Consider the following 21,060-nt stretch of genomic DNA (forward strand, 5'->3'; position numbering starts at 1 on the left):
TAATTAAGGAAAATGCTAAAGAATTTATAAAAGCCCTAAGAAAACATGCTAAGAATTTTCTAAAGTAGCAAATCTGGAAAATGCACAATTAAACAATACCTTAAAAGAAAAACCCAAGAACCACTGAAAGCCATTTTCCTCACTACTGCAGAACTGCAGTTACAGGCTTCATGGTTATGCTGAACCAATTTAACTCCAAGATTCTGGGTCTATCACTTCAGGTACAGACTGAGTTCTCTAGGCCAGTGGTCGGCAAACTCATTAGTCAACAGAGCCAAATATCAAACGAACGAAATTTCTTTTGAGAGCCAAATTTTTTAAACTTCTTCTAACGCCACTTCTTCAACATAGACTCGCCCAGGCCATAATATTTTGTGGAAGAGCCACACTCAAGGGGCCAAAGAGCTGCAGTTTGCCGACCACGGCTCTAGGGTAAAAGTCCTACTCCTATCTAACAACCTATAACTTTTACCACGCTCTAGGGTAAAAGTTCTACTCCTATCTAACAACCTATAGATTGCAATACACACTGTCCTCCAAACTTGAATAAAACCTATAGCTACTGCCTTCCCAAAGTTTCCAGGCAGCCCTTTTAAAATGCCTTTCGATTAAATCTTCATGTTTGGCATTCAGAAGACTCAATAAATTCCATCTGTGCATACCTGCAAATTACCTTTGTACTGAATTTCTCTGTTGTTGGGACGTGGGAGTTTGAAAGTGGAATACTTTCCACAGGACATCTAAAGGAGTCTTCTGGGTTAACACTGGCACACAGGCTGGCACAAGTAGCCAGGTGCACAAGGAGAATGTGATTGTGATGCCAGGTTATCCTTAACCACACCACTCAAGGAATGGGCTGTTTTTTCCTAAAGCCAATTCTTCTCTTTCTTCTCTCCAGGTGGACTAGAAGACTCTCAGGTGAAAACTGTCCTAAATACTAAAGAGCTGTCACAATCACAAAATCATTCAATTCCTCTTACTCTCCCCGTTTCTACAGGCTGAAATAGGATAGCAGCACCTTCCCCAAAAAAGGAATACCACTTCGGCACTTACAAAGGCAACAAGCGACCTACAGGGCAGCAAGTCAGGACTAGGGTTCTGAAGTCAGAGGCAGGCCAGCGCAGAGGAAAGAGAATGGGTGAGGACTGCATCCCAATGCTGCTCCGGTTCTGCTTAGGAGACCCTGATTAAATCAGTCTTCATGCCCAGCTGCTTCTTCGCAGAGGACAAAATAAGCAAGATCATGAATAGAAAACCATTTGTCAACTGGCAAGTGTTAAACAAATATGAAAATGCTGGTGGCAGTATAAACAAGATTTCTGTGGTAAATTAAGAAACTTGAGAGTGTGAACACGAGCCATTTAGAGCACTGGCACGAAGACAGAGAAATACCAAAGACCTGTGAATCCGCACCCAATCTCCCAGACCCCCTTCCCCGGAGCCCCCAGGGGAGAACGACGGGTACAGGGGAGCACCCCGCTTTTACACAGACCGCCAAACGTCTGTGCTGACCGCAGAGGGAACTTCTCAAAACATGACTCAGGATTATCTCCAAGGTTAAGAGGATTCAAATAAAAATGCGTGTTCCATCTTAAGAAGACTCCAAATGTCACAATCTAAGGCACACTGAGGGATTCATAGAAAGATCCACCCTAGGATTCCTTTTCGTAGCGATGCTTTGGGTTCAATGTGACTTATGAAAACTCAAATCACACAAACCTAAGGAATAGCATCTGTGACCGTCCTGACCACTAACTAGGGCATTACCCAAAACGAGTGTCGGTACGGACTGATGGTTCTCAGCCAAAGAGCAAGTTCCTTCTCCCCACCAGCCACGTGCGTAAAGATTTTCCTTTTCCTAGAGACACATGGTTCGTTTGAAGACATCCGGCCTGTGTCAACACTGAGCCCTGGCTGCCCCCTTCCCCTCGAATCAGGCGGGCGCTGGGCACTGGTGACAGCGGAGATGCACGTGCCCCGGGGGAAAGGTGAGGGGCGCCAGGCCGCCCCAAACATGCTTAGCCAGACGGGGCCACTCCGGTCTCCCTGCGCCCCAACCTCGTCTACCACCAAGTCCTGAAGTTGGATTTATGAACTTGATCTAGAACTGCTATAACTTGAACAGAAACTTGATAACTTCAGCACAATATCCAAACAGGATCTGTTTCATTTCTCCCGTCCGCCCCTGGGACCGCCTCCGCCAGCGCGGGCGCGGCAGGTGCCCAGGGCGCCCCGCGGCCACGGCCACGGCCACAGCCACGGCCACGGCCGCCGCCCCCCGGCGCGGAGGACACCGGGCTGACCCGCATCTGGGAGCGAGCAGCTCCGCGCAGTCAGCGTGTGGGGGGCAGGAACCCCCCGAGGCGGGGCTCACAGCCCTCCCGCAGGCTTTAAATGAGGGCAAACGGGCTAAGCAGCACCCCCACCGCAATCCCTTCCGAGCACCCCGAGGTGCCCGGCCGGGCGGCGCCCCGCAGACCGAGTCCCCACCCCGCCCGCCCCGGCGTGGGACGGAGATGCTGGGGCCTGGGCGGGGGAGCACCGGAGCCCGACCCGGGGACGCCGTCACCAGCGTCCCGCCGGGCGGGCCCGGAACCCCCGCCCCAGCCCGGCCGCGGGCAGCCCGCCGCGGGCCCGTGCCAGCCCCGGAGCGCGCCGCCGGCTCCCGGTGCCCTCGGCGCGGCCCCGCCACCCCGTTCTCCCAGCCGCGCTCGGCCGGCCGCTCCTCCCGGTGCCCGACACCCCCCTCCCCTTCACTCCGGCCCCGGGCCCCCAGCCCCGGCCCCACTCACTGCAGCGGCGGCGGCCGCGCCGGTACACACCGGCAGCCGAGAGCACGAGCGCGAGGACGAGCGAGCCCGCGCCCGGCAGCGGCGGCGGCGGAGGGACGACTGAGCCCGCGCCCGGAGTGGCGGCTCCAGCCGCGCGGCGCGGGAGGCGCCTCCCAGCGGAGCCGCGGCGCCACGAGAGCGGGCGCCCTCTTCCGGCGGCGCGTGCGCGAGGCCCGGGCCGGGGCGAGGCGCTTCCCAGGGCTCAGCCGCAGTCTCGCCGGCTCCGCCGCAGCCCCAGGCCCCGCCCCCAGGCCCCGCCCCGAAACCTGAGGCCCCGCCCAGAGCCCGCCCCCACGTCCTGCCTCCGCCTGCAATTTGGGATCAGCCCAGCCCTCCCACAACCTTCACTGCGAGCGCCCTCGGACCTGGGGTACCCCCGCTACTGTTCTGTTGTCTTCTCAGGAACATGCATGGGGTCCCGACCATATGCCAGGCCTGGGGGGTACAGCGGCCAGGAAGATGGAGGGGGTCCTAAGTAGAGAAGAAAACAGACAAGACCCAAGGGAACAGCCAGTAGACAAAATCCTGACAAGTTGGGAGGCGCATGATAAAAGGAATTAGATGGAGAATAAAGGGAGGGATTCTGCTTCAGATGCAATGGCCAAAAAAGACCTGGACACTCTGCTGGTGGCAGAGGACCTCCTGACTCTAATAAGTCAGGCCTGGAGGGCAGGGCAGGGAAGGGCTGCCAGGCCTGAAGGGACAACCTGGGCAGCCAGATAGGAAGAAGGGCAGAGCTGACTTCAGCGGAGAGCAAGGACCAGTGCAAAGGCTCTGAGGCCTAAAGGAGCTGGTCTTACTAGAGTCTGGGCACCATATTGTCCTCTTTTCACCAGGAAGGAAGCCAAGACTTCAGAAGGTGGGGGATGAGATAAAAATCTCAGACCTAATTTGTCTCCAAAAATAGGCTCAAAATCCCATTCGCTCCTGCAAACCAGATTTCTGTCCTCTTCCTGGAGGGACCGATGGTTTTGCCATTTCTTCTCCACCAGGATAACCACCGGCCTTAGAAACTTGCCTGTTTCAGTCTGCTGGCTCTGAGGTTTAACTTTTTTTCTTTTTAATGAAATGGTGTTTTGTGTTTTTTTTAAAATATATTTTATTGATTTTTCACAGAGAGGAAGGGAGAGGGATATAGAGCTAGAAACGTCAATGAGAAAGAAATATCGAACAGCTGCCTCCTGCACAACCCCCACCGGGGATGTGCCCGCAACCAATGTACATTGGAATCGAACCTGGGACCTTTCAGTCCGCAGGCCGACACTCTATCCACTGAGCCAAACCGGTTTTGGCAGGTTTAATTTTTATCCAATGATTATCACAGTCAGATCTGATACTTGTTTTTCTCTGAAAACTTAAATAGATAGGTCAAATAAATGCTTCATCAGCATAATTGAGTGCTATATTATCAAATTCAAAAAGGCTAGGTGATTTTACAGAAACATGTAAGTAAGCAGTGCACAAAATGATATGCATGATAAACCCTAATTTTACTTTTACAAACATATACATAGACAAATATTTTGAAGGAAATGCAGCAAATCATTGGTCATAGTTCTCTAGGTAGTAGCATGGGAATATTAGTGACATTACTGAATATTCTTCCAAATTTCCTATATTTTTTAGAATCAAAATTGAATTCACAATCAGAAAAATATTTTTAAATCACAGTTCTTTTAACATTACCAAAATTATTCAACACTCAGATCTCTAGGACTTGGTGCCATTGAAAAATCCAGACCTGCCCCTGGCTTATTATCCTTCAAAAAGTCATTTCCTCTCTCAGAGCTTCTAATTTCCCCAACTGAAAACTGAGAGGAATTAACTGTGCCAGTGGTTTTCACAAAACTATCCTTACATAGCTTTTAAAGTTTTTATTGCTATTATAAATTATATTTTCAAATTTATGTTTTATAGTGTATTGATTGATGGTTATTGAAATGTGGTTGGCTTTTAATTAATAATCTTGCATTTTGAAAACTTGAACTCTTTTTTAGTTCCAAGTTTATAAGCTCTCTTGAATTTTCTGTGTCAGTAATCATAGAGTCTTCAAGTATCGATAGTAACAGTTTAGTATCTTCTGCCTATTTTTATTTCCGTTTCCTTGTTTTACTCACTAACTAAAGTCTCTAGCACAATGTTGAATTACAGTAATGATAGTGGGCTTTTCTGTCTTGTTCTTGACAGTTTCTAACATGTCACCATTGAATATAATGTTTGTATTTATGAATGATAAAGAACATTATAAACTGAAGAACCAAAAGATAGATATAGAGACAGTAAAGCAACAAGCAGACTCAAATTACAGCCGGGAGGTTAGGGAGATCTGGGGGAGATAAGAGATCAACCGAAGAACTTGTATACATGCATATAAGTACAACCAATGGACACAAAACTCTGGGGAGGGAGGGCATGTATGGGACGGGAGGGGGGGCAATGGTATATGTACAAAGATAATAATTTTTAAAAAATTAAAAACAAAACAAAACAAAAAAAACAAGAAGCCGAAACCGGTTTGGCTCAGTGGTAGAGCGTCGGTCTGCGGACTGAAGGGTCCCGGGTTCGATTCCGGTCAGGGGCATGTACCTTGGTTGCGGGCATATCCCCAGTAGGGGGTGTGCAAGAGGCAGCTGATCGATGACTCTCTCTCATCGATGTTTCTAACTCTCTATCCTTCTCCCTTCCTCTCTGTAAAAAATCAATAAAATATATTTTTTTTTTTAAAAAAAGAAACTTGAACATCAAAAATAAATAAATAAATAAATAATAACAACAATGCCAATGCACAACAACAAAATGAGAAATCAGAATTATGGACATTTTAATATTTTTAGCTACTAAATGAGTCTCTTGTTGCTGGTATAGATTTACTCAGAGTCCTTGGACTTGCTGCACAAGACTTTGCAGAAGACTGGAAGCTAACAGATGCTAGCATGAGCAGGAACAAGATTAAAGAAGTAGCTTCAAAAAAAAAAAAAAAAATATATATATATATATATATATATATATATATATATATATACACACACAATATATAATGTTTGTTGTAGGTTTAGATATATTTTATTGGTGTAAAAACACACTATTCTACTGTTATGAATGGGCGTTGAAATATATCAAATGTGGGGTTTTTCACCCTAATGTAATGTATTACAATCGTGGATTTTATTACAGTAAACTATCCATGCATTCCTGGAATAAACTTACTTTGATGATGGATTATTATTTTTTCACTAGAGCAGCTTCTGTAAGACTGAAGTTTCCTGCAATTTGGATTTCCTATAGATTTCTTCCATAAATCATCTTGGTTTTGGGCTTAGGGGTGGAAAGCATTTATACTGACACCCCAACCCACAACATTCAACCTGGCCTCTGGACCCGCCTCCCCACCCACACAGCTCCTATGGGGATACCAGGAATCTTGCTGCTGAGTCCAAAAGAACCGCCTCAGGTCTCCCCCTCAGGCCTCCCTGGGTGATGTGCTGACCACACCCTCTGAGAGACAGACTCTTCCGAGCCCTGCTCTACTCTTCCTCCCTCTGTAGCACCTCCTCTCAGCCTCACAGACACGGTCCTCCTCTGCCATTACCCACCTCCATGTCCAGGCTCTGGTCAAGGCCATCGTCTCCTCTCTGTCTCCTCCTGTCTGTGGACTGATTCAGCCACTCCCATGGATTCCATTATTGTCTCTAAGCCAAAAGGTTCCCAAACCCATACTTCCAGCCCAGGCCTCTCTCTCCTCAATTCCAGACCTACAGATACGTAGTCTGTAGCCCCAACTATGTGCCAGGGACTGTGCTAAGTGCTTTTACCTTCTGGGTCATTCTGTCACCACATAATAAATTATCCCAAAATCTAAGGACTTAAAACAACAAACATTTGGGGGGGGGGCAATGTGAAAATATGTACACAGATAATAATTTAATTAAAAAAAAATTAATAATAAAAAAAAAAAACCATTTCTTATCTCATGGTTTCTTGTGAGTTAAGAATTTGGAAGTAGATGAGGTAAGTAGCAGATCTTGCAGCCTAGATGAGATGTCAGCTGGGGCTGCAGTCATCTGAAGGCTTGGCTGGGGCAGGAGGCTTCGCATCTGAGCTCACTCCTGTAGTTTTCAGAAGGAGCAGTAGTTCCTGCCGAAACCAGTTTGGCTCAGTGGATAGAGTGTTGGCCTACAGACTGAAGGGCCCCAGGTTCGATTCCAGTCAAGGGCATGTACCTTGGTTGCGGGTACATCCCCAGCAGGGGGTGTGCAAGAGGCAGCTGATCGATGATTCTCTCTCATTTATGTTTCTAACTCTCTATCCTTCTCCCTTTATCTCTGTAAAAAAATCAATAAAATATATTTAAAAAGAAGAGGAAGAAGCAGCAGCAGCAGCAGCAGCAGCAGTTCCTGTTCACGTGGGCCTCTCCTGACAACATGGCAGCTGGCATCCCCCAAAGCAAGTGATTTAACTGAGAACAGGAAACCACCAGGTCTTTCCTAACCCAGCCTTGAAAGGGGCATACCTGGAGTCTTGTGGTCTCACAGACCAGCCCTCTTACAGTGTGGGGGTGGCCACACAAGGCCGTGAACACCAGGCCGTGAGAATCAATGGGGTTACTGTATCTTGGAGGTTGCTCACCACACCCTCACCACAGCTCTGAGAGCACGTTGCCCACATCATCCCAGGTACAGATCATAAAACAGGCAAGGAGAGGTGAAGTCATTGCTCAAGCCGAGTGTGAGGAGAGAGCTTTGACCACAGCTCTGCCCAGCTCCCCACAGTTTTTCTGCCTTCACAGTCCATCCTCCAATGGTCCACCACCAGCCTCCTCACTTCAAAATGTGCAAGCCTGAACCCTCTCGCCTACCACCTCCAAACCTCCAGGCTCCCAGCTCAGCTCAGCAAATGATGCCACCGTCCTCCCATCGGTCCAGCCCAGAAGCTTTGAGTCATGACTGCTCCTCCCACCCCTCACTTCCTAGTGCCAGATACCCCAGCCCTGCCACGTCTTCCTCCTCAGTGCAGCCTGGGTTCCCTCTCCTTCTCCCTCCATCTCCACCACATCACGCTGGGCCAAGCCACCCACTTGTCCATCCAGGACATCTGCAGTAGCTCCTCCGTGGCCGCCCTCATTCTCTCGGCCCCCACAGTGCCCATCTGCCCTCCTCTCTCCAGCATGAGTCACCTTGGAGAACACAAAGCTAGTGTGTCACTCTGCTTTAAACTCCTTCCAAGGCTCCTATTGCATTTAGGTTCCAGCCCAAATTCCCTCCGGTGTGATCTGGCCCCTGGCCCCTAGTCCAGTCTCCTCTGTGTGTGTGTGTGTTCTCTCTCTCTCTCTCTCTCTCTCTCTCTCTCTCTCTCTCTCTCTCTCTCAGGCCCCAGCCCCTCTGGCCACATTTTGGTATCTGGGACCTACTGCAAATTTTTTCCCCCCAAGCTCTTGGCATGCCTGTCTCCCCATCTTCAGCAGATGGTCACCTACTCAGAGGCAGTTCCTGACCTCCTAGCCGGGCTGATGTCCTCAGCCATAAGTCCCACAGAGCCCGCCCTTCTCTCTCCTCACCTCACTGCTCCTCAGCAGAACTGTGAGCTTCCTGAGAGCAGAAGCTGTCTGTCTATCTCGCCAACAACAGCACCCAGAGCTTCATGGTGAGCCTGGCACTTAACACACCACACCCAGCCACTGGATACTGTTCAGTTCCTTAAATGAAGCTTGGGATCCCTCCCCTCCGGGCCTTTGCACATGCTGTTCCTTCTTCAGGGGTGCCCTTCCCCCTACCCCCCAATTTACTCAGCTAATTCCTGTATATTCATCAGGAACCACGGTCACCGGATTTAACCAATAAAAATGCAGGACACTCAGTTTCTTGTGAATTTCCAGTAAACAACAAATAACCTGTTTAATGTAAGAACGTCGCTGGTATTGCATTAAGTACAAGCGTCTGTATTTTACCTGCAACCCTAGCAGGAACCAGCACCAGTTCTGCCTCCTCTAGGAGATCTCCCTGGCCTCCACCCTCACCCCCTTGGTCTGCTCACCCCCACCCCGGGCTCCCAAACCCCTCCCCTGCTTGCCCCTACTCAGCATGAACCCTCACTGTGCTTTGAAATTGTCCATTACCAACTAGAATGTGACCCCTCCTTGGCAGGAAACTGCGTCTCAGTCTTCGCCCAGAGTGTCTCTTCTCACCTGGGCCGGCCTGACCACAGGAAATGGTCACTCAGGTTTACTGAGTAGAGAAATGAAAGAGCTCCGAAGAGAAAAAGTAAACAAGATGGAAAAGAAGCTAGCAAACGAAACTTGGGCCAGAAAATGGGATGGATCTCTTGGCTGGTTACCCACAGTGGGGAGCTCTCCGTCCCACCCCACTTCTCCCCTCTGCCTCGTCTGGGTCACCCACCCACCCCACCCCCTCCGCCTCAGGAAGTCTTGTGGTTGGTGGAGCAGGAATGCAAGAAGAAGCCGTCTGTGTCCCTTGAAGGATTTTTCCAAAACAGCCTCTTGGGCACACAAACGCGAGGCCCTGCGGGGAGCAGGGAGGAAGTGTAAGCCTCGCATGGACTGGCGGCTGTGAGGATCCCCTGGGAAGGAGGTGACCCCAAAGGTTCGGGGTGCGGCTCCATGCTCAGAGAGCTGGGGAAGTTTAAGCACCTGGTGGCTGAACCCACACTCAGCCCGCCTGTGGCCATCCAATGCTCTCCCACTGCCCCTCCCAAGTCGGGCATGGTCCCTAGGGACCCCTGAAGGTGAGGGATCCGAAAGCAGCTAACCGCATGGATTATCTGGACCCAAGACTTTGCTGAGCTCCTGCCAACTACCCCTTGTGGAGTATTTTTAAGAGCCAAGGACCTGGCCAGTGGAGAAAACCACTTCCTCTGCCTCTCTTGGTGGTGGGTTCTGTCTCGTGTGTGTGTGTGTGTGTGTGTGTGTGTGTGTGTGTGTGTAGGTGTGTAGGTGTGTGTAGGTGTAGGAGAGAGAGAGAGAGAAGAGGGAAGGGGGAAAGAGAAGAGGGGAGAGGGGAGAGGGGAGAGGGGAGGAGAGGGAAGAGGGGAGAGGAGAGGAGAGGGGAGAGGGGAGAGGGGAGAGAGAAGAGGGGAGAGGGGAGAGGGGAGAGGGGAGAGGGGAGAGGGGAGAGGGGAGAGGGGAGAGGGGAGGAGAGGAGAGGAGAGGGAGACTCCCTTTCTCCCCACCAGTCCCCTTGGTTTCACCGAGCAGAGGTTCTCTGAAGCCGATAAAAGACGTTCCTTGGCCTTTTCCTCACTGGCTGCCCTGCCTGGGAAACATTTCTAACCAGTCCCCTGCCTCCTCTCCGGGACGGCCCGGCTCCTCTGCACACTCGCCCGGCCTCTGGCACAGCCGCCCTTGCAGCCAGCGGTTTCCAGCGCCTCCCCCACTTCCAGCCATGGAGGCGCTTGGCGAGTTTGACGAGAGCATTTTTCTCTTTTATAGGGTTTCTAATTACCTATTATTTCTGATCTCTTTAATCAGCTTCCAGGACTCTGCTGGGAGCTGCAGAGCCAGGGGGAGGAATCTGGTTCTCACCAGTGTGGAGAGAGGGGCCTGTGGCCGTCCTTGGATGGCATCATCCCCTTCACCATTATGACTGTAATTAGAGAGAATGGATCTGACCAGGGATCAGCAGCTCTGGCTTCTGCCTTTAGTCCCATGAGTGTCTCAGTGCCACATCTGAGAAGACACAGGCCTTGAGAGTCCTCACATGTCAAAGGGAATAAAGCTGTGTGGCCGCAGCACGGCCAACTGGCACGAGGCGGCGAGACCTGGCTCCGGGTCCTGCGTTCGCATCCTCCCCGACAGCTCACGGCTCTAAATGCTTGGCAATATGCGTGCGTGTTAGTACTTGGTTGTCCTGCCCCGTTCCTAATCCACACCACTTTGTCTGCACGTGTTTGCAAGGTTAGCAAGAGCCAAATTCACCTGCAAAGACAGCAAAGCTCTGCCCTCCTGCCCTGTCCCTCCTAGACCGGATCTCTCCAGGTTCAAGGCCACTCTTCCTGCCTGGATGCCCACCCCTTCCATCTACCTAGTGAGGGAGCACCCATGACCCACCCTGCCTCCCAAATGTACCCCTTTTGTCACGGAGTTTGCAGAGCTCTGTGTCGCCTTTAGTGAGCTCTATGTTTAACACAAGGTGTAAGTAACGATGTTTGTAAAGCTGCCAGAGTACGGGATCTGTTAAGGTTCCGGGAGCTTCTGAAATAAAGGGTCTGATTAAAAGACAGGAACGTTATTTTAAACCTATTATAATGTCCCTTGAGTTCTGTGATGATGGTGGGGGTTCAGCACCTTAGTGGTGAACAGTGGATCCATTGTTACCCAGAAAAAAGAAAGAAAAAAAAGAAGAGCATCATGCAGAGAAGTAACTATAGTAACCTTGTGAAGAGCCAGGATTAGGAGACAGAATTCTGTCACACGTGTCATTCATTTCCAGGTCCCGAGACACAGCAGAGCACACTGGGTCAGATCCCAGCTGGCTCTCTGGCTCTGCCACTCACCAGCAAGGACACTCCCCTGCCTCTGCCTCAGTTTCCTCAACTGTCAAAAGGAAGAAAAACAACAACAACTCTGTTGCAGGGTTGTTGTGACAATGAAATGAGGCCGTTAAAGAATGAAAAACTCTGATAATGCAGTGCCTGGCATGAAGGCAGCACACAATGAATTGGTAGCTCTTATTATAATAACTAATTGCTATACTGCTGATTTGAAAGATAAATATAGAATTGAGACTCTGGCAGACAGCAGGAGGACCAGGCGGAGAGAGGGAGAACTTCCTGAGGCTGATGATTTGATTGTTCCACCAAGTCCTCTTAAAACATCCATTTATTTTCGTTGCAAGTTGAATATTGTCCACGAGCATCATTGCCATGAATAATTAAGGAACAGTGGCGTCCACTGACATTCTTACAGCATTTGTGTGATTAGCTAAATATATCTTCCCATAACCCCTCTGTATTGGCACACAAAACCTAACCCCCAACATCACGAAACTAAGTTTGGCAGGCTGATATAATTATACAAAATAATAAACGGGAAAGTAATACATTTTTGCTTGTTGGGGGAAAAATGGTGTTCCCATTGGCTATTTTTTCCCCCTTCTTTTTGTAAAGTTTGTTACTGGGTATAAGGTTCAATAGTGCACAAAGCATAGTGAATGGCTTGATGAATTTTCACAGGGTGGACATACCCTTATAGACAACAGCCAAGTCCGAAAAAAAGCATCATGAGGACTCCATAGCCCCGCATGTCCCTTCCTGGGTGATGGTTTCTTTTTCCTTTTCTTCTCCTCCTCTTCCTCCTCGAGATGTAATTTACAGCCATAAAGTATATCTATTTTAAATGTACAATTTAATGAATTTCTCTAAATTCATACAGCTATTCAACCATCACTACCATCCAGTTTTAGAACGCTTCCATCCTCCAAGAAGTTCCCTAGCTCAGAGATATATCCCAACTGGTTTAATTCCATCTCAGTGGTCCCATTAAGCTCGAGCATGCAACCCCGTTCTGCCCATGGGAATGTGGGAATATATCTGATAGGTTTCTGGGGAAGGTTTCCTGGCTCCTAAGAAGAGGACATTGGAATAAAAGGCCCCTGTTCCACCTCTGGGTATTGCTGGGTCTAGACATGATGCATTTACCTGCTGCTCCAGTTAACCTGTGACCAGAGGTGGCTGAGAAAGAGCTGAAAAAGCTGGGTCCTTATACCCCCAGTGGCTCAACCCTCACACCTTTGCATGATGTATTTTCTTATTTATGTCGGTTTGGGTCAGCATTTTCTCTTCCTATGGATACATCATCTTTAAGCTGCACTGGTAAACGTAAATTCTAAAATTTATCCGAAGGGTTTTCAGAAGGACCTTAAGTTCAAAGTTCAAACTAATAGAATACTCTGATGAGGTTGAATTAATTAACAGATCAGAAATAGACTTTGAGTGCCTGCTGCCTACAATATCCCTGAGGTGGGTGTTCTCATTGATCTCATTTTATGAATATTTGTGGAGACTCAGAGGGGAATGTGGCCAGCCTAGGTCACACAAACAGCAAGTGTCAGAGTCAGGATTTAAAAGCCAAGTCTGTCTTGCCCAAATCTTGCAGGACATCCCATCCTGAATGGGAATGGTTGGGAGCAGGGCAGCCAAGGAAAGGAAAGAATTGAAGAGGTCTCAGAAGGTTTTTTTTCTTTTCTTTTTTCTTTTTTTTTTTTTTTTTTAAGTAGAATAGAAGGCTTTTATTTTTTTAGAGAAGACAATTCCATCAGCAGCCTCTCACTTCTGCCACATCTGAACCAGACACAAAAGTTTTTGAAAATTCAAAATTGCTTGTGAGATGTACAATCAATCAGTCAACAAATATTTATTGAACTCATAATCTGGGCCTGGCAGCTAGAGTAACTGCTGGGTGCTGCTTTATTGTCCCACTGAGAGAAAGGCCAGACCTTAGTACAAACTCCAGAAAAACAGAGTTTTTAAATGCTACTCTAGGCTTACAGGTATGGCTCTTTATTTTCTTAAGCATCTAAAATGCAATTGAACACTGCTTATAAATAAAGGTTTGGACTCTAGCCCTGGCCGGTGTGGCTCAGTTGGTTGGGCATCATACTGTGCACGGGAAGGTTGCCAGTTGGAGGCTCAGTTCCTGGTCAGGGCAAACACCTGTGTTGCAGGCTCCATCCTCAGTAATGGGCATGCAGAAGGCAGCCAATCCATGGTTCTCACATCGATGCTTCTCTCTTTCCCCCTCTTCTTTTCTCTCTTTCCCTAAAAATATCAATAAAAATATATATTTTTAAAAAATTTGGACTCTTGTGTCAGGAAAACAGAGATTCAAATCCTGGCTTCCCCACTCCTTGCTGTGTGACCTTGAGCAAGTTTCTTATCTTACTGAGCCTCAGTGTTTGGCCTGTAGAATGGAGATAATAATAGTGCTTAGTTGAAAAGGCAGTGTGCTGACTGAATCACACTCAATAGAATTGGGGAATATTACTTTTTATTATTTTATCATTCCTTTGGGGAAAGTAGGTGCTTATGACCTCCCATGCATAAACACAGAGCTGGAGTTAAAGGGAGACCTGGCTGGGGACTGGTTATGTCAGAGGGTGTTAATCCACACTGTTGGCTCTTCCTGTATTTTCCTTTCTCCCTTCCTCCATTCAAGAAGGAAGCCGATTTGGGAATGCTATCTGTAGTCTAGAAACCTGTGGAAGGTGGTGCAATCAGCCACTGGGACAACCTCAGAAAGATTCCCGGGGCCCCATACGCAGGAAAGCAGCAGAGGACCCTGGAGCGAAGGGGTCACCTGGGCAGGGACAACCATGTGACTGACGATCCAGGGCTAGAATCATCCCCTCTCACCCTGGCTTTGCTTAACCCCTCAGACCTGTGCGATACTCGGGGTGTGTGTGTGCTGCTGAGGAGCGGGAGTGTGTGCCCAGGGGCCACTAGAGGATTTAACCAGCTCAACAGGGCCAAGGCCTGCGCTCAGAGTGGACTTTGGTGAGAAAGCTTTATTTCTTGTCCTCCTGCCTCGTGGACTGAGACTCACACCGGCTATGGCAAGACTTCAAAGCTGCTTGTTCCTAGGAGTCTGAGGTGGATACAGGAGCACAGATTCCAGCAAGAATAGAAGAGAAGGTAAACCTATGGCTGCCAGCCCAGGCCCATCACGGGAGGAGAGCAGGCTGGTGGCAATCGTCCAGAGGCCTTTGGTCTGGGCTTGGGCACAAACAAGGAAGCAAGTGAGGGAGAGGAGAAACAGATGAGCACACCGGCAGGAAACTACCCCCATTCACAGCCGTTCCCACCCAGTTCTTAGTAAATCCAGAGACTGGTGTTTGCGGCTGGGGTTTAGCAATTAAAACTGTTACACCGCAACACCTTCCTCCTCTAAAGTGGTTCGGGCATGGTGCTTGGGAATGCGTGGATTTGACAGCGCAGCCTTCTGTGCAAACATCTGGCTCTCTGCCCCTCGGGTGGAGGGTGAGACGCCGGCTCAGGTTTCATTATTGGCCCCCGAAGCCTGCTGTGAAACCTCAGTTCTTTCTCAGAAGCAAATCGAACGACCAAATCTCTTTACATCAGTGCTGACAGCCTAAGCCCAAGTTTATGAAGCTTCAGGCCAACGGGGAGGCCCTCAGCTCCCGGGCTGCACCACGAGGTGGGCAGCTCTGCCTCCGCCGAACCAGAGCCCAGATTTCACTGTTTTCATCACCTTAACATTTACACTCCGAGAGCCTGGGGAGAGGGATCTATGGGCCCGGAACATTAACCTTTGCTATAGCAAGTCTTTGCTCTCTTCAAGAGCCCATCATGCCTGCCTGGAAAGGTCAAAATATGGGAGGAGCTGAGCGAAGAGAAATCCCAGGAAATCCTAGAGCTCGCAGGCGCTGTAGCCACCATCTAAATCCACTCTCATTTTATGCATGAATAAACTCAGGCTGAGGAGAAGTGGGAATTTTGCAGTCACATTGCTAGATGGCCATGAACTGTGACTGGAGTCCACATTACCGGACTCTGTCTGTTCATTCACTATAATGAACAACCGTTGGTTACTATGTAGAGACCTCTGCGGCTGTGTAAGTCATATTGGGGAACAGGGCCCCCACCTCCCCTATGGGAGTGAGACAATCCTCACACCCCTCTCACTACTTCCTGGAAGCAGGACTAAGCCAACAGGACGTTCCCATTCAGCCCGCCTGTAATATCTTACCTGCCCCCGGCCGCCATGATGGTCTGCCCTAGGAACAGAATATTCTGACCAGAGCCACGCATCCTAATGATAAATTTACCAGGTGACCAGGTCGCTCGGTGACCAGTTTGCATAATAAAGTTGAGGCCTTGTTTGAGTATGTTTGCATTCCTTCAACTGGCGTATTTTATTTTATTTTTTTTTGCCACATTTTTAGCATTTTTACAGATTAAAAAAATTCAATTTCCTCTAAGGGTTTTTTTCCCCCTCCTGCTAAAATTTGCATTTCTGATTAAATATTTATAAAATGTGTCGGCTTTTATAAACAATGAAATTCATCTTTTTGCTGTGGGCATCTTTTGATAATATGTGAAGTATGAAAGTTGAGACTTTTTTGCAAGTTTGTATAAAGACTCTTCCTTCTGGCGGGGCCCTTGGCGATCCCGGATCTGACTCTGGCTTCAACCCGGTTTGGATGGAACAGACCCAGAGATGCCCCTTTGGTCCAGCCTCCAACCACCTTCCCACCTCTTTTCCAGGGGCCACCTTCGGAAGCATCTTAGCCACCTGAGATCAGCCAACACTGCTTTTTGAGTTTAACTCCTTATTGCTGAGCAACAATGAGCTCCAACTCATCAGAATTATTCCCCTGAGGTGGAGGCCACCGTCAACCACCTGGCCAACCTGCCTCTGCGGGCCTCCCACACCTGCCCCTCTCTCTGTGTTCCTATTTGGATTGCTGCGATGTGGCCGTGGAGAACATGGGCCACTTCTTCCTGGAGTGGGCTGAGGAGCTCAAGGGCTCCAAGAGTCTCTTGAAGATGCCAAACCAGCCCGGCAGCCACACCCTCCCCAGGACACACAGAAGCCTTCCTGGAAGCTGCCGTGGCGATGGGAAGAACATGAACCAGGCCCTGTGGCTCTGCGTGCCTGGGTTCTACGGCACAGACCCTCAGCTCAGTGACTTCCTGGATGAGCCGGGGAAAGTCATCAAGAAGATGGGCGACCACCTGGCTCACCTCCGCAGGCTGCCGGCCCCCAGGCTGGGCGGGGTGACTGTCTCTTTCAGAGGCTCACCCTCCAGCATGACTAGGAGCCTCTGGAGCCCAGAAGACTTTGAGGGGCTCCTGCACCCCCCTGGTGTCTGGCATCTGCCTGAGCCTCTCCCTGACAACACCAGGCATCCTTTTAACCACCCCGGAGCCCTCTCCCATGCCTTGGACCAAATGGAAATAATAAAGCTTTCTGCAGGGGGAAGAAAAAAAAAAAAAAAGACTCTTCAAAGTTGTATCTCTATAGCAAGAAACACTGAATTTGAAAGTTTTGAGCACAAAATGAAGTGCTCTTGGTCAGCAATCGATCTGATTTTAGCAATTGGATGAGACCAGCACAGCTGACATTTAATGCTAATTACTGTCTGACTACAATGAATATACTAAACCAAATGTATAATACCGGGTTCATATTCAAGTCCATAAACAGATATTGAGTTTGAGCCGAAACCGGCTTGGCTCAGTGGATAGAGTGTCAGCCTGTGGACTCAAGGGTCCCGGGTTCAATTCCGGTCAAGAGCATGTACCTTGGTTGCGGGCACACCTCCAGTTGGGGGTGTGCAAGAGGCAGCTGGTCGATGACTCTCTCTCATGGATGTTTCTCTCTATCCCTCTCTCTTCCTCTCTGTAAAAAATCAATAAAATATTTTTTTAAAGATATTGGGTTTGATTATAATAATAAAAGAAATAATGTTTCTTAAAGGCCAACATGCCAGAGGCCGGGCTGGACACCTTACTTAGGTTTTCTTTTTTCATTACACTCCCTGAGGGGAGGGCCTCCTCCTTGCTCACTACTGTGTCCTCAGCTGGCCCGTAGCACACACTCTGTAACTGTCCAGAAGGGCTGAATGGCCCCATTAGCTGGTACGATCACCTCAAATGTACAGGTGAGGAAACTGAGGCTCAGGAGTTACTAATCCACAGACATCAGGTAGGGCAGTATGTCCATGACCCTGGAGCCTGCAGTCCTAACACAGGGAAGTGTGACCTCACCCCTATACTCCAACAACGATAACTGGGCCGGGTTGGGGGTGGGGGGCCATATTCAAAGCAATTTTAATGCTGCTTAGTGCTGGGAGCCTGGGCAGGGGTGTGTAGATAAAGAGGTCCCCGGGAGAGAATGGTTCTGAAATGACTCACTAAGTTCTCTAAATGACTATTATTGGGGGTAGAACAGTCCGGAAATAAGTCCAACCTTCGTGGGGAAATCTGGGATGGAATACAACCCGGGTACACCCCAACGGCCTATGCAACGTGTTGTAGCTTTTCAACAAATCATTAGCTTGCGGATGAGAAAAAGAGGCATTCTGGAAACCTGAGACGTAAGCATGGAACCTTGTAGGTCAGCAAACAGATTAGTCTTGACCTTTTTCCCCCTCTATCTAATGTATATTAAGTTTATTTTTCTCTAGACATTAAAATTGTCTCCGATTCTCATGAGCTCTTGGCCTAGTGCCATTGTGCTAACAGTAGCCAACGTTTTACATAAGAAAACTGTGGTTGGAAATGTAAAATGGTACAGCACTCTGGAAAGCAATTTCTTTTAACACTAAGCATACACTTATCCTACAACCCAGCAGTCACAGTCCTGGGCATTTATGCCAGAGAAATGAAAACTATGTCCACACAGAAAACCTGTTCATACTTGTTCATAGCGGCTTTCTTTGGAACAACCTACACTGGAGACAACCCAAGTGCCCTACAATAGGTGAGTGATTAAACAAACTGTGATACATGCATATCATGGAACACTATCCAACAATAAGAAGGAACAATCTACTGACACCGACAACAACTTGGCTGGATCTCAAGGGCATTATGCTCAGTGGAAAAAACCCATCTCATGCTGTCTGATTCCAGTTACATAATATTCTCTAAGTGACAAAATTATAGAGATGGAGACTGGCTAGTGGTTGCCAGGGGTGGGGATAATGGGAGAAAGAGTGGGTATGGCTGTAACAGGGCATCAGGGAGAGATCTCTGTGGGGAGGAACAGTTCAGTCTCTCTCAGTGGTGGTTACTCAGTTCTACACGGGTGATAAGACAGCACACACCTGCACTGTCATTTTCTGGTTTTTATATTATACTATAGCTCCCTGAGCTGTAACTATTGGGAGAAAGTGGATGAAGGCTACAAGGGGCCTCTCTGTCCTATCTTTGTAACTTCCCATGAATATATAATTTTTCAGCCGAAACCGGTTTGGCTCAGTGGTAGAGCGTTGGTCTGCGGACTGAGGGGTCCCGGGTTCGATTCCGGTCAGGGGCATGTAAATTGGTTGCGGGCACATCCCCGGTGGGGGGTGTGCAGGAGGCAGCTGGTCGATGTTTCTCTCTCATCGACGTTTCTAGCTCTCTATCCCTCTATCTTCCTCTCTGTGAAAAATCAATAAAATATATTTTTAAAAAAATATATATATATATATATAATTTTTCAAAATAGAAAGTTAGAAGAAAAAAAAGTTGTGATTGAAAGCATCACCTGATTTCTCAAATTTCCCTTCATAACCATTCTGCAGAAATCTGAATAAGGTGGAAAGATGGATGTGCTTCTCATATGCAGAGAGCTTTTTATTCCTTTTACAGCTTCTTCATATTCCATTTCATGGCTGGATCGTATGTACTTTTTAACCCAGACCCTTACCCAGGAATATTTAGGTTATTTTACATTTTTTGTATTATAAAGAGTTATTATAAATATTATTATAAACAGTTACCACGAATCATCTTATTTCACCCACTGCTTCTTGGACTGTGTTTGAAGTACAAATTGCTGCAAGTGGCAAAACTGGTTGTTGTTTTGTAAATATACTTTTATTGATTTCAGAGAGGAAGGGAGTGGGAGAGAGAGAAACATCAATGATGAGAGTAAATCATTGATAGGCTGCCTCCTGCACGCCCCCTACTGGGGATCAAGCCTGCAACCTCAGCATGTGCCCTTGACTGGAATGGAACCCACGACCCTTCAATCCACAGGCCAATGCTCTATCCACTGAGCAAAACCAGTTAGGGTATAAAACTCGTTTCTTAACAACTATGCTATATTCTATACTTATGTTGTATATTAAGTCATAGACATTTTTTTCAAATCGCCTCAATTCTGAAACTAGATATTTTATATACACATTTTTTATTTTTAGTTGCATTTTTATATACACATTCTTAATGCAAAAATGTTTTATTCTTCAAATTAGTGTACATGTTCAACATTAAAAAACAACTTTCCGCCGAAACCGGTTTGGCTCAGTGGTAGAGCATCGGTCTGTGGACTGAAGGGTCCCGGGTTCGAATCCGGTCAAGGGCATGTATGTTGGTTGCGGGCGCATCCCCAGTGGGGGATGTGTAGGAGGCGACTGGTCGATGTTTCTCTCTCATCGACGTTTCTGGCTCTCTATCTCTCTCCCTTCCTCTCTGTAAAAAATCAATAAAAATATATATATAAAAAAAAAAAAAAACTTTCCTATTTGATTAAACTAGTCATTTACCTATTGGTGTTAGCTTAAACATTTTTTTTAAAACTTGCACACTCATTATTATTATACAGTTCATTTTTACACAGATACAGAGATAAAATGAAAAATCTTGTCTCCCTAAATATAAGCACACACATATAGAATGAGCTTGGTGTTATTAATCCAGAAACATCTCCAACCCCCGTGTTATGTAAGTGGGATCTAATTTATTAAACAAAATGTATTTCCTTTAGTAAAAACACTTTTTATAAATCTAGCCAAGTAATCAGCATCAAAATGTTTGGGATGCTATGAAATGTCTCATGCCTAGAAACGGGGCGTTTTATCTAGCCTCTGAAAGTTCAGGGTACAGCATGTGGGTGAATATTTCTGGGCAACCTTCTCCTCTTTTAGCCTTTGCTGCTTCGAGGCCAAATGTGGGCTCTGAGTCTGAGTTTTGCAACCCACAAAAAATGTGGCTAAGGCCAAATGACATAAGTATTTATACTCTGCAGTCCTCGTTCTGTTCCCCCCCACCCCACACCCCCCGTCACGTCTCCCTCCTCCACCCGAGTCACGTGGTGGCCTTCCTATGCCTCTTGCAATTTGTTGCAGCCACTCAAGTGGAGCGAGCGCCCTCTAGGGGTCAGCTTCGGAAACAAAATTGTCAGGACAACAAGAAAAGGGTGGGGTTGACCTGGAAGGTCCTTTCCCTAAACAGCTGCGCTTCTAAAGCTTCCATGAACTACATTCTACTAATGCGGCATCAGAAATAACCTAATGGCCCTAGCCGGTTTGGCCCAGTGGATAGAGCGTGGGCCTGCAGACTGAAGGGTACCCAGGTTGGATTCCGGTCAAGGGCACATGCTGGGTTGAGGGCTCCATCTCCAGTAGGGGGCATACAGGAGGCGGCCGGCAGATCAATGATTCTCATCGTTGATGTTTCTATCTCTCCCTCTCTCTAATCAGTAAAAATATTTTTTTAAAGAAATAAACCTAATGGATCCGATATGTGTGCATGCGAACACACCCAT

At 47.8% G+C, this 21,060-nt stretch overlaps 1 protein-coding gene across 3 annotated transcripts in view; it reads right to left on the reverse strand.

Moving 5' to 3' along the window:
• KCTD6 (potassium channel tetramerization domain containing 6) overlaps positions 1-21,060 on the reverse strand; it is a 46,513-nt gene that overhangs the window by 11,870 nt on the left and 13,583 nt on the right. Inside the window, exon 3 of one of the 3 annotated variants that reach the window (XM_084903080.1) lies at positions 11,215-11,376. The exons of 1 other annotated variant lie outside the window; for it this stretch is intronic. In XM_084903080.1, the coding sequence (XP_084759206.1) occupies positions 11,215-11,262 (48 nt within the window). In that variant the 5' untranslated portion in view covers positions 11,263-11,376. Of the gene's footprint in view, positions 1-2,792; positions 3,036-11,214; positions 11,377-21,060 lie in introns of those variants that run through there. One more of the 3 variants, XM_084903081.1, reaches the window with a different exon arrangement.

This window comes from Pipistrellus hanaki, assembly GCF_964339955.1.
Source record: "Pipistrellus hanaki genome assembly, chromosome: 13".
NCBI lineage: Eukaryota > Metazoa > Chordata > Mammalia > Chiroptera > Vespertilionidae > Pipistrellus > Pipistrellus hanaki.